The sequence below is a fragment of the Strongylocentrotus purpuratus genome, unplaced genomic scaffold, assembly GCF_000002235.5.
Source record: "Strongylocentrotus purpuratus isolate Spur 01 unplaced genomic scaffold, Spur_5.0 spur5_contig_866, whole genome shotgun sequence".
Taxonomy (NCBI): domain Eukaryota; kingdom Metazoa; phylum Echinodermata; class Echinoidea; order Camarodonta; family Strongylocentrotidae; genus Strongylocentrotus; species Strongylocentrotus purpuratus.
In genome coordinates, this window is record NW_022145575.1 from 283,241 (window position 1) to 297,029 (window position 13,789).

General features: G+C 36.5%; 1 protein-coding gene across 8 annotated transcripts in view; it reads right to left on the minus strand.

The window, feature by feature from the left end:
• Positions 1-13,789, minus strand: part of LOC589781 (protein piccolo) — a 51,259-nt gene that overhangs the window by 17,472 nt on the left and 19,998 nt on the right. For 7 of the 8 annotated variants that reach the window (XM_030974106.1, XM_030974075.1, XM_030974079.1 and 4 more), the window contains 7 exons: positions 11,009-11,272; positions 9,806-9,911; positions 8,890-9,012; positions 4,695-4,923; positions 3,000-3,079; positions 2,192-2,741; positions 973-1,173 (listed from right to left, as the gene is read on the minus strand). In XM_030974106.1, the coding sequence (XP_030829966.1) occupies positions 973-1,173; positions 2,192-2,741; positions 3,000-3,079; positions 4,695-4,923; positions 8,890-9,012; positions 9,806-9,911; positions 11,009-11,272 (1,553 nt within the window). The remainder of the gene's footprint in view (positions 1-972; positions 1,174-2,191; positions 2,742-2,999; positions 3,080-4,694; positions 4,924-8,889; positions 9,013-9,805; positions 9,912-11,008; positions 11,273-13,789) is intronic. The other variant, XM_030974111.1, reaches the window with a different exon arrangement.

Consider the following 13,789-nt stretch of genomic DNA (forward strand, 5'->3'; position numbering starts at 1 on the left):
AGGGCGTTACGGTTAGAGAGAATCTGTCAACCTGTGAACTACTGAATTCTTTCATTCACAAAGGCTTAATACAGGGAATACCCGGTTCCAGGAGACAAGGGGTTAAATACATGTACCGCTAGGTATTCCCATTGATGACAAAAAGTAAGAATATGTTCCTATAAATGGAAATAAATCTGGGTTTCATATGTGTCCTCCTATGTAAAAATTTAGTTGGACCAAACGACCCATGGCATATGATGTGAGCTAACAGGGCATTAACTCTGTGGTATCAGTTAAAGGGGAAGTCCACCCTGATATATTAAATTTGTTTGGAAAGAAGCAGAAAAATAAACAGGTCAGTGAAAGTTTGAGTAAAAACTGATAAAAAAATAAGAAAGTTATGAAATATTTGAAGGTGTGATCAATCAAACACAAATTGGCAACTCTGTGAGGTATCTTGCGAGGTCCCCTCCCACTTGCCCTGTACTAAAAAACTTCAAAAAAATAAAGTAAGAACATTTTCAATCATACACTCACCCTAGATTTAAATATTGCAAATATGTTTTTAAATACAACCCCTGTATGAAACAAGTCTATTTTGTCATCAATAAGTAAGAAATTAAAGTTTATGAAATTTTCTGTAGATTTTTTCATTAACCCTGTAAAATTATATGAGTTAACACTCTCCTGGCTTTTAACAAACTACTTACAAGCAATATTCATTTAATGGATATTAAAATTTAAAGCATATATCGTCGCTGTTTTCACGAAGTGACGGTAGTGAAAAAAAATTGCATCCACTTTGCGTGACGATTTTCCTCACTACCGTCACTTCGTGAAAACAAGGACGATATGTTAGAATATTGCAAGCAAAGTTAATGCAACGTACTATGCAAAGTTATGTTAACATGGAATCACTGTCTCAAGAAAAGGAGAAATTCACTGAACAATTTGATGGGGTGACTCGATAAGCGAAGTTACTCATCTTACCTGATGAACATTCACTGGTTGTATCATTGTCTTCAAGCCCAACCCCCGGGGACAGCACCAAACGCCCCTCTTGGATCAACCTGTCCACATCTTCCTGGGGCTCCCCGGGGGAAGGGGGCTCGTCAGGGGGCGGAGGGGGGTCAAATACCGGTGGTGGAGGAGGGGCATAGTCAGGGGGCGGTGGGATATCTTCATCAAGCACTAGGAAATGAAAACATGCAACATGCAAATTGGCCCTAAACGGATCGCTTCTTTCAAACTTCACGAAAATAATACCGATCTGTAAATGTAATGCTTCCTGGGAGAAATTTCAATAGTTTAAACACATTTGTGGTTAACACCCAGTAAATAAGATCGATTGATCGATCTGTAATTGAAAAACAAGTCAGGAAAAATCTTAGTTCATCGTGACTGTGCCATGGACCAGTGATGGCCTTGTGGTAGAGTCGCTGCCCGGCAAGCAGTAGATGGCAGGTTCAAATCCTGCTGGTTCCAAGATTTTTTCTGACCTGTTTTTCAATTACAGATCGATCAATCAATCTTATTTACTGGGTGTAATTAAGCCACAAATATGTCTAAACTAATACCGATCTGGTTATACCATTTTTAATAATTTTCCGTTCAACAAATCAGTCAATTTTTCATTTTAAAATGACTTATTGCCATCATCAACATAATTACATTTTTAGAGTAAAAGCAGAAATATTGAGAGCTCATGACAGTGATTGGTAACATGTCAAAATAAGGAATATATGCAAATGTGATTGTGTTTGAGTGATATGTCAAAGAAATCAACGTGAGACACCTAACAATTCCAGTAAATCAAGAACCAATTAACACCAAAAGCCCCTTCTACATAAAGCAAACTATACATGCATCAACTAAATCTAAAGTATATACATAATTAAAGCTGTACAAATCAAAGCTCTAATAAAGCAACATACAATTGTGATCAAGCAGCATAAATAAAGATAACTTGCGTTACTGTTTAGTCATTACTTTCAAGGTCGATGCTGTTTTGGCTACTATTACTAACTGCTTCATTTCATTTTCATTACAGTTAAAATTGTACGCATCATCTAAATTTCAAATTTCAGAAGCTCTCGGAGCCTAGGGTTAATAGAGAAAATCATGCTCTAATATAATTGCTGAAATCAAATTTTAGTTTTTAAATAGCTATTTGAGCATCTCAGCTATGACACTATTTCTATGTAATTACCTTCATCCAACTCAGCCAGACTAACTTCTACTTGGATATCATCACCGGTAGCAGTAGCATCCCCACCATCCTTCTTCCTCCTTTCAAGGGTGGATTCGGGCGTGTCTGCGGGTGTGTCTGCGGGTGTGGATGTCGGTGTGCTCAGGGGTGATTCAATCACTTCTGTGGCTCCAAATGAGATGTGTCTACCCTGATCGGACAGAGACGGCGACTCACTTCCATGATTAACAGTCACCTCTGGAATAGGATCCACTAAGGGTATAGGCGGTGCACTCCCTGCCGGCGGGGGTGCGGGTGCTCGCCTCTTTTTCGACACGCCTTGGGCCGAGCGTGACACGCCCTCCATAGAGGGTTTGAGTAATTGTTCATCATGTGTTGGTTCCTTCTTACCACCGGGTGGAGGGGGTGCAGGTCGTCTCTTCTTAAGGGTATTGTTGTCGGTACCCTCGGTACTGTCTAGTGATGGTTGCCTGGCTGCTGGTGGTGCTTGAGACGGTTCTGGAGGTGCTGCTTCCTTTGTTGGTGTTAAAGATAACGGTTCCCCTTCACCCTGGTATAAATAGTTTGAATAATTATAAATGAAATTGTATCATATCTAAAAATTTAAACTTTCATAAATATCCCAAACCTGTTCTGAATGTCATGTCCGTTATGTTGAAATGTATTGAGCATATAATAATTAATTGTTTTAAAGGACAGATTACTCTCATCTATAAATCAATGCTAAATCAAACCCCAATTTTATTATCTACATCAACTAATTTATGCAAAGACATTAAAACAAAATTTAAACATTTGGCTTATTTACCTTTTTCTTGCTCTTCCTTCCAAACATGCTCTTTTTCTTTTTCTCAATAGGGACAAGTTCTGGCTCTTGTGGGGGTGGCGCTGTAAAATGAAAAGGGAGATATGGTACTGACATTGAAATTAATGGTGTTGTTAAAGGTTTTAAATAAAGAAGACTCTCTATATACTGAAGAAATAAATGTTAATCCCACTGTACTATGCATCAGGTCAACATTGGTTACAATAGTACGCGAGAGACATTAATAGTGCTGTAGATGTACATGTATTTGCCTCCATTAGACAAAATTAATCAAATCAGTGATTGAAAATGCATGGATTGAGATTCAGATTTTTAAAAATCTTTGGAAGAACAGACAAACAGTTCTAAAAAAATATTATAGACATTAAGAAAGAAGGCAAGACTCTGGATAAGAACCTGTTTAATAAAGAGATATTAGAAGGAAGGGCATGGAACTAGGCAAACAAAGAAGAAAGAAAAAAACCTTATTTATGTACCGGTATAACATTACATGATATTGCATCTAAAGGTGAGAGAGAATTAAGAGAAAGAGAGAAGTGGAGAGAAAGAGAGAAGTGGAGAGAGACAGAGAGAGGGAGAGATACAGAGAGAGGGAGAGAGACAGAGAGAAGCAGAGTAAGAAGCAGAAGAAGAGGAGAGAGCAAGCGAGTGAGTTAGGGGAACAGATAGAGAAAGAGCAAAGAGAGAGTGAGACAGAGAGACAAAGAAGGAGAAAGAGAGAGAGATAAAGAAGAAAGAGAGAGAGAGAGAGAGAGAGAGAGAGAGAGAGAGGGTGGAGAATCTATTGGATCTCCCTGACACAGCACGGTTTCTATAAATTTATCATAGAACAAATAGAAAGCAGACATAGAAAGAGACACGCTCAGCAGGTGCTCCGAGCTGCTAAGATGAATACACTCTTGCGTTGCCATGGTGACTTCAATGTGGTTTGCAGCACGATATTCGATCATCTGCCCTGAGTCAAGAGGCTGATGTGAGGTAAACCCTTCACATCTAATCTTTTTCAAGTGGTTATAGGTCTCATATCATACAAGACATCTATATGCTCCTTTTAAAGGCATAATATCAATGCCAATGTCATATTCATGACACTACAATATTGGTTCTTAGAAGAGTTGGAGTGCAAAGGAAAATGATATGGGAGATGTTGATTAGGCAGTTGAAGTTCATGGGTCACACTACACGTAAAGAAGGCCTAGAGAACTTGCTTTGACAGCTAAAATTGTGGGAAGGAGGAGTAGGGGAAGAAGGAGGATACTTTGGATGGACAGTCTGCCAGAAATTTTTGGAAGAGAGAGGAGTGAAAGAACTGGGAGTGGTGCTAATAGAGAAGGTTTGGAACCAAGGCTTGTGGAACGGCATGATCGCCAAAGTCAATCGATATGGCACTTAGAGAAGAAAAACAATATTAAGCAGTTTGAAATCAGCACATCTTTCAATGTATTAGAGTGAACATCAACATAACGTGAACTCCAAAACAGAAGGAACCTTTCTTTTATAACTGTAATTCAGACAATACACATTATTCATACAACTAAATCACAGACATGTGCCAAGGAGATAAAAGAAAGACAAAACTCATCTTATTTTCCACAAGAAAAATGAAGATGACGGGATTCTGTTCAAATACAAACATTAAAATGAAAATATTTCAGGAGAAAGAAAGCTAGTACTCACGTCTTAAATCGATAAGGACAAGTTCGTTGACCCCACCATAGTGATTGAGGCTTTTGGAGTAATCGATGTCTTCCTCTGGGGTTTTAACAAGACGTAGTCTGCATTCGTTGGCTTCGATGCCCCTCTCCTCGTATACCTGCGGCAAGAAGTCTTGGATAGGTTTCTCTGGATTCACTCGGAACAAGGCCTTGTGGTTCTTACCAGAGAGCACTGTCAGACGGACAGTTTGCTGCAGAAAGACATAAACATAGAATAAGTTCATAATACTGATATTTTGTTCTTGTATAACATCCCTCTGCGTTTCCAAAGAACTTTGAAAATTATTACCCTAGCATTAGCAGTTGCATTTCAAGGAGTAATCCTACCAGGTACCCATTTACCTCACCTGGGTGGAGTATGGCAAATGTAGATTAACGTCATGCCAAAGGATGCTTGTGTTGCGGCAGTTAGACTGTCTCAATCGCATGAATCAATTTTTTAGGATAGAGTATGCCCTTTTTAATAAAACAATTGATATCGTGTCAAAAGAAAACTCTCACATCCGTAAGCCTTTGCCCCCAAAAGGCCATTATTTTGAAGTAAAAAAATTGCTTAGACAAAAATATACAGTGTATAACAGATTCTGGTGACAACTTGTCACCAGGGAAGAAACATTCATAAATTTGAATATGTTAGGAAACTGGGCTAATGTACATGTACTTTAATAACAATTGGTACATGATAAAATTAATTGAATTAACAACTATACTGGCATGAAATGATGCATGTATAAATGATATTACCCTGAATGAAGGATTGGCTAATATTCCTCCAATAAAATCACCACATGGACACAGAGTAATCTTCTTCATGATTGATCAATTACTATACACTTCCAATATATCTACCGGGTCCAATATATCCGCAGATATAAAGTCTAAAAAAGGCACTCAAATATATCCACAGATCTTCTACAAGTCTATGACACCAATGATAATGTGAGCTAGACGTAGAGTATATGGCATCAAGCTCCAGCTCTCATTAACAATCTCAGAATAACAGATTCATCAATTACTATACACGTCCAATATATCTAACGGTCCAAAATATCCGTAGATTTCAAGTCTACCGGTATTTCAATACAAGTCCAATATATCCACAGAAATCAGTCTAAAAACGGCACTCTAATACATAATCCACAGATCTCCTACAAGTCAACAATACCGATGATATTGAGCTAGACGTTGAGTATAACTATAACTTCTAAGTCATAAAAGCTCCAGCTCTCATCACCTCAAATTGAATCCTCTCAATGAGGTCTACATGTATGATCCACTGTACTCAACGACAATCTCAGAGTGAAAGAGAGCCCATGAAGACTGTTCAAAGCGAAAAGGATCCATTAATCACTCAAGATTAAGATCAAGTGTTAGATTAGTAATAACTTCCCCTGTTTGATATCCCTGGCAACCCTCTGCAAACAAGAAGAGATCAGACTTGCCCTTTGAGTGCCCTTAATCCCTTGGGTGATTATTAAACGCAGCTAAAGTGATGTTGACACGACAGGCTATTAATTTTAAGTTCAGGGCGTATTTTTAGATTTCAAAGTTATCTCGTAGTGAAGGAATGTGCGGACACACTCGTGGTTACGAGGCTTTAAGTTTACTTGAAGTTATAAATAAGCGATCTTAAAGTTTGCAATAACTACAAGCAACATGGGAGTATTCACTCAAAGTTATGTGACGTGCGGACGTAATTAACTCTGAAGTTATGACACCTTGTGGTTAAAATGACTACTTGCAGGGATTTAAAACTTTAAATACTTGTCGTTGTGATCCCAAGTAAACCCTCGTAGTTGTTAGTTGATCATCGTTTATAACTTCAAGGTTGCGTTAACTTAAAGTTTAAAGGGGGTGCAACATGGCAAATACTGGTTAACGCCATCTACGACTTCTTTTGGACAACTGCACTTAAACGAAAGGACTTGATTAACGGTCAGCACTCGGTAGCATTTGCGAAACAGAAGTTCTCCTCATGCTTCGGTTTTGCGTATGTTGCACCATGGACCTACATGCACGTTGCTTACACGTACGTGAATACTGCGGTTGCGTCGTCCATAGTCGCATTATACCCGACTGGCCCTGAGTCAGGCTACGGGAAAGACACGTAGTCTCGTCATGCTACACCCCCCTTTAAAACTATGATGGTCCCAAGTGAACATACATGTAGCTTAAGTCAAGTGCCTCATCGCTAAAGGACATTAATACAACCTCCTAGTCTAATGTTTCCTTGACGAATTGTATGTATTCAATTGACTGCCTGGCCGTGATAGAAGGATTCAATCACAGTCAATGTAACCCTTTTTAATTATTGCTGGATTTTTCTTGTAAAATGATAACGTCATTTCATTCCCATTAGCAGAAAAATTTAGAATATATTTGATATTATGTATTAATAATAACATGCAATAAGTTTGTAAGTATCTAATATATCACAAATTCCTATTGCAAATAAGAAAGTTATGAATTTTTGAAATTGCGATATAGTAAACACAATTTAGCAACTCTGTGACATATCTCGCGGCTCCCCTCCCATTTGCCTTGGACTAAAAACTGTAAAATTTAAATTTTCATACATTCACCCTAAATATAATTATTGCAATTTTTTTTCTACAACCCCTGTATGAAACAAATCTATAGCATAGAAAATGAACATTTTATGCAATTTTTATGTACAGAGCAAATTGGAGAGAAATTCGCAAAATATCGTCATTATATTGCCAAATTCATAATAAACTTTCCTATTTTTTATCAAATATTGCTCAACATTTCAGTAATTTCTTTCTCTCATTTTTTGGCTTTTATTCAAACCGACTTAATATCAGGGTGGACTTCCCCTTAAAATGTATGTATGCACAGCCCAATGATCATAATGGCTTGAATACAATACATTGAAATATGAATCAATTAAGCCACTCACACACAGTAGTATGGACAAAATTCCATTATCATATGCACACATCAGCATGGGCAGAGCAATCTCATATATGATCTATGAGCTTGTGTCCTCCGTGTTGCAATGACAAGAGATCATCGTTGATATTATTCTTAATCTAGATTGTCCTCAATCCATATAAATGATGGATTGGATTAGCCTTGAAAGCAACAGGCCTTACAGTCGAGCAAGCACGTCCACAAGTAGGTTAAGAAACACACACAATTTGTTATTTTGTCTTTTTTTTCTCTCTCTGTGTCTGTCTCCCTCTCTCTCTGTTTCTGTCTCTCTATCTCTCTCTATATATATCTCTCTATCTCTCTGTATATCCCTCTCTCGTTATCTTTCTCTCTTTCTTTCTCTCTCTCTCTCTCATGATTAAAGAATTGTATACTCGAGAATAGTTCTTTTGTTAAATAAATATCACTTTCCTTTCATTTCCCCCCACACAATTTTCAGGATTCGATTGAATACATGAAGGTGCGTTGGAATGCCATTACGGTATGGTACAGCCTTCAAAATCAGAATGGCCATTAACTTGGGGTCTCATGAGGAAAATGAATTTGTGCAAATTCAGTGACAGACTTATTTATTTAAACACTCATGAGTGTCAGTGCGCATGAAACAATAACAAATAACAAGCCAGCACAATGTTGACTGAATCAAAGGAAATATTTTGTTTGTTGTTACACCTAGGCCATGTTCATGCTTTTCACATGCCCTCCTCATCATGACCTTACTCCAATATTCAGTATACATCTCATCAATATGTACACAATAATGGTCTATTACTGATAGCGTGATTTAGTCGTTTTCCTCATTATCTCTGTAATTATACAAATAAATAACACCATGTTCTCTCTCTCTAGCGAGTTGTTTTAATTGCTCCTGCAAATGCTGAATAGACCTGTTTAATAACATATTCAAATTTATGGATTTTTCTTTCCGATGACCTTGTGATGAGATATTCCATTAACCTGTTATTAATGAATGAACTACAATTCTTGGAATCCAGTCTGCATACATTACTTGTTGCTATGTCGGGCAAGCCTCAGTCAAGCGTTTGGGTTGTCTAGAACAACCTTTTTATAAACAGTTTGCATAAAGTTTGAACATGTTAGTAAACCAGTCAATTGCCTTCTTCAGAAGGAATTTTTTTAATGAGACAGCAGATCCTCAAAAAAGATGACATATGAGCAAATTGTTGATGTGTGACTCTTACCTCAAATTGTGCAGCTTTCTTTTTATCTGATGTTCTTATTGATATGATCTCTCCTCGGCTCAGCTTGGGAACTATTTGAAGTATGGTTGTATCCAATTCACCAATCCGTTGGCTTGCTTTAAACTGAGCAAATAAAAAACAAAATTAATGTTACAGTCATCTTTCATTATATAACAAATTATTTTAGATCAGTCCTGTAAACATTTCCCCACCTCTTTTTAATTACTAGGAAAAATTATCAGTCAAAGAAAAGAAATATCTTAATAGATATAGTTTTACCAGTATTGAAGTTAAAGTGATAAGAATACAATACACATTTTCCACTAGTTTCAAAAGTTTAGTATTCAACAGCATATACAGGACCAGTCACATAACAAATTAATCTGTACATATAGGTGTAGAATGCCGATTGTAGTGATTTGCTACATAGTGGCAATATACCTTTTTAAAGCTATTATAGCCCCTTTAACAATATCAAAACATGGCGTGATACCACATCTCTTCATGAAATAAAAGTTTTCAGCAATAAACTAAGAAAAGGGGAAGAAGGGGAGGGGAGGGGGAGAAGGGGAGGGGGAGAAGGGGAGGGGGGGGGGAGGAGGGGGAGATGGGGAGAAGATGGTCATTTGACCTACATGTATGACATTTTAGCGACAAGCTTTGTACATGTAGTATAAATGCCATTGAATCAAATTTATTACTACACACTGAACAAGTAGCAACCACATGCTGTATAAATACCATTGGATCAAACATATTACAACACACTGAACAAGTACCAACCACATGTAAATGCATGTTTGTTTTGAGCCCCTGATTTGCTTTGAGTATTTCATCACTACCAGCTGTGCCTGCAATATGGGCACGCTAGGGATCACTATTTGAACGAGGTGAAAGGTCAAATAGTTCTAGTTACCTGTGCGATATCTGTTCTGTCTGCTGTGGCTGGTAAGATCACATGACCTGTCGGGTTCAGCTTGTTCTTGGCCGCTATCATCACAAGGAGATCCATCATTTGTAATCTAAACAATGGTCAAAATTATGCAGATGTCATGTAAACAGTGATTATGAAAACGCACACATGAAAAACAGCTAGAACATGTTTCTGAAGGGCCATTGCTGGTTTGGTTACTTAACAGTATCTCTGACTTTGTGTACATTATTTCTACCATTGTATCTGCTTGTATTTTTATTGCATTTGAAACCTAACTTCAAGTTTTGGTTTCAATAAAGAAATAATAATACACTGTAATAATAATAATAATAATAATGAAACTATATTGCAGGTGAATTAAGAACAAAAAAAGTTTCATCTTAAACATAAATAATAACAATGAAACTATATTAATCTCAAACAAAAATATGTACAAGTACATGTACATGTATGTGTAAAACAACCATACATGTATGGATCAAGATTTTCACTGTATGATTTTCCTGCTAATAAATATATATATATACATTCTATTATATATTTCTATGCATGCTTTCTTGCATAACAAATCACCTCATGTTTTCTTAAATAGTGGTCTAATGTTTTGTTCAACAATAACAGCATTAACTGCCTCAAAAGTACTGCCATGGCAAATAAATGAAATATTTCAAATTTAAATGAATGGAAGATGGGATACAAAATGAAGAAAGGTATCTGTGCATGCATAACAAAAGACCCTATGTACAGTCACCTGTCTGTGTGCTATACGAAACAGAAATATAAAGCATACTTTGCTTTATACACGTTTATAAAATGGGTTCAAGAATGTAGCCAATGAGAAGCCTCGAAATGGATCATGTGTGCATACATGTATATACATTAATGTTTACCATACATGTATGCTCAGGGAGTGCATTTTGGTGATAACAACCCAAATGTTCTCGACTTTATACTCATATTGTAGAACAATCTTATAATACATGGTTAAGTCACAATGAGACGGACAATGAACTCAACAAGTCATGTTCATTATCCTACTGTGACTTAACCTGCATGAAGTGCATAATGCGCACGCAAACATGTATTATTTGTATAAGGTATGTTATCATTTTGCCACTGGATGTGTTCTGTTCGGGGTGGTTTTATGACATCATTTTGGAAACAAAGCTTTTATTATTGACTCACTTTGCATCGACCGTGGATGTGATTGTGGTACCAGCTGGTAATGTAATTTCCAATGTTCTTTGCCCCGTAGCCCTCGGTGCTTCCCCTCCGCTGTGGGTAGATGAAAAGCTGGTAGATGAAAAGCTGTTAGAAGGGGAGGGCGGGGCTCCATTGGAATGAGTGGTAGTAGATCCATTGCTAGGTGGGGCTCTGTTCACAGATGGTGCTTTGGTATGACTGGGAGGCTCAGCAGGGATACCACTAGTCTTAAAAGACTTCTTGGACCTGAAAAGACAAATCGTTTTAATACTGGTTATATATTTTTCTTTTTCATATGATATTTAATCCAATAACATACATGGACTGATCTAAACACTTAACATGTACATGGAGAAAATTTGATACAATACAATATTTTTTAAACAATATCTACATGGACTGATCTACATTTTAAACATACACTTACATGTAGTATGTAAATACATACATGCATAAAACCTGCATATCGTATTTCTTAAATTTCTATAATGATTAATACATAGATGTTTCTTTTCCAAAAATACATGTAGGGTACATGAAAAATAGTACTGAGTTGCGCATGTGTTACTCACAAAAGACCATATCTTGGTGAAAATGAAAATAATGTCCATATAAATGTGAGAGATATTTTAAGATCACGTCAATGTTAGTCCCCACACTTACTGGTACATTTGAATTAATTTACCGACAGTTAAAGGCATGTAAAATGATAGTGCAGGTACGAGAACAAGTAATATGTAGACTATAAATTAACTTAACAATCACAATAAGGTTAATTTGTTATAACATTTCCGCAAAATAAAAAGTTGTGAATTACAAATTGAGAGCTCATTGTATTGACATGGATACAGTGACAAGTTCGCCTGCGATCTCACAGATAGCTCCAGCTACAGTGTATGTTATCTTCATATTGATTTAAAAGCTAAAAAGCTAAATAAAGAACTACATGTATGGTCATTTTGGTCTGAGCCTCGTACATTTGATACACATCAATATCATTAAACTTGACAGACCAAGTCCAATACCACGTTGTACATTAAGTCTTTCAGATACAATTTGACTTTGGTACAACAAAAAAAACCTTTTATTTCTGGCAACAGTATTCAGGTCCATACTGCTCTTCATTGCATGTTTAGCAACTAGAGATTTTGTAAAAATGGCCTATTACTCACTGGAAGATGTTGCACTTGCAATATTGCTCTCATTTTGACATTGTTCTGAACAATATGAAACATGCGCACGTATAACATTATCACGGTAGACCCTAGAAGGGATACTGTAGCGCGTTGAAAACAGACTGGCGGTTCAGTGAGTAAAAGGAGGGGTGGTTTTGGGCGGTTTAGTTGCTAATTAATGGGTTAAAGTTTTAAAACCATATATATTTGCTGCCAGAAGGGCCTTCATTCTGTATTGAAGTACCGGAGTATATGAGTTAACGCCCTTCTGGCTCCATGCAAACAACATATCAGTTACAAATCAGTTCTAAATTGTAACTCAAAGTTGTGAATGGTATTGTTCACAATAAAAATACCCTTTTTCAATTTACAGTTTACGACGTTCAAATATTGTTGGCTGTATTTTAAAGGTACAGAGAAGTCTGCTCATATTGCTCCTTGGTCAAAGGTTCAAAGTAATGAGTGTTTGCATTTATCTCTAATTTTCTGCAAAATGACCAAATTAGCCCAACCCTCCTCTACATAAGCACATGGACATGTAATTAAAGTAGTTTTGGCAACACCCATATTAATTATGTACAGTACACTATGTTAAATCAATGACGACTCAATTCTCTCAAATTTCCGGCTGATTCATTTAGGCAATTGGTTAACGGATTTTCGCAAGAAAGCCAAAACTAAATTACAAGCGCAAAGAAAGTATACATCTGAATTAGAGTTGTAGTTCGGTAGGCCATTTTCGTAATGTAATCAAACTTAATGCATTAATCTTTGTTCAGTGCAATGTTACAAAATATTTCATTCACCTGTTATAAATAAGTGTATCTAAAGAGTCAGAATGCAAATTGCTTAGATTAATTGTTGCTAGGCTGGACAAACATTATGGCTTGTCCTACCTAATAACCAACATGGAGTATATATGCAATCGCATTCCGACTATTGAAATACAATTATTCATAACAGGTAAATGAAATAATTTGTAATGAGGCAATTAACACAGATTTGTGCATTAAATGTGATTACATTACAATAATGGCCTATTGGTTAACAAATTTTCACAAGAAAGACAATACTTAATTAGGCTTATAAGCTAAAAGAAAATATACATCCAAATTAGAGACAGGCGTTCATCCAATGCTCTCGAACTAATTGGATTTGCTATCAGTAATTAAGGTAATAACTTATAATACAAATATTTTTACACATCCAAATAAATGTTTAACTTATTTGGGTGGGAGGAATATAGGTCTGTTATCTTATATTCATTAAAAAAAAATTTTTACACGGTGCATCAAAAGTGTTTGTTACACTGAGCGTCAATAAAACAAGTAAAAACAAACACAAAGTGAATTGCATGCAGGCCATTCTCTAGAAAATGATTATGGCTTTCTCTCTCTCTCTCAAATGCAATCACAAAAATGGCTTTCTCTCTCTCTCAAATGCAATCACAAAACGGCTTTCTTCTTCCCTCAAATGCAATCACATAATGGCTTTCTCAATCTCTCTCTTAAATGCAATCACAAAACAGCTTTCTTCCTCCCACAAATGCAATCACATAAATGGCTTTCTCAATCTCTCTCTTAAATGC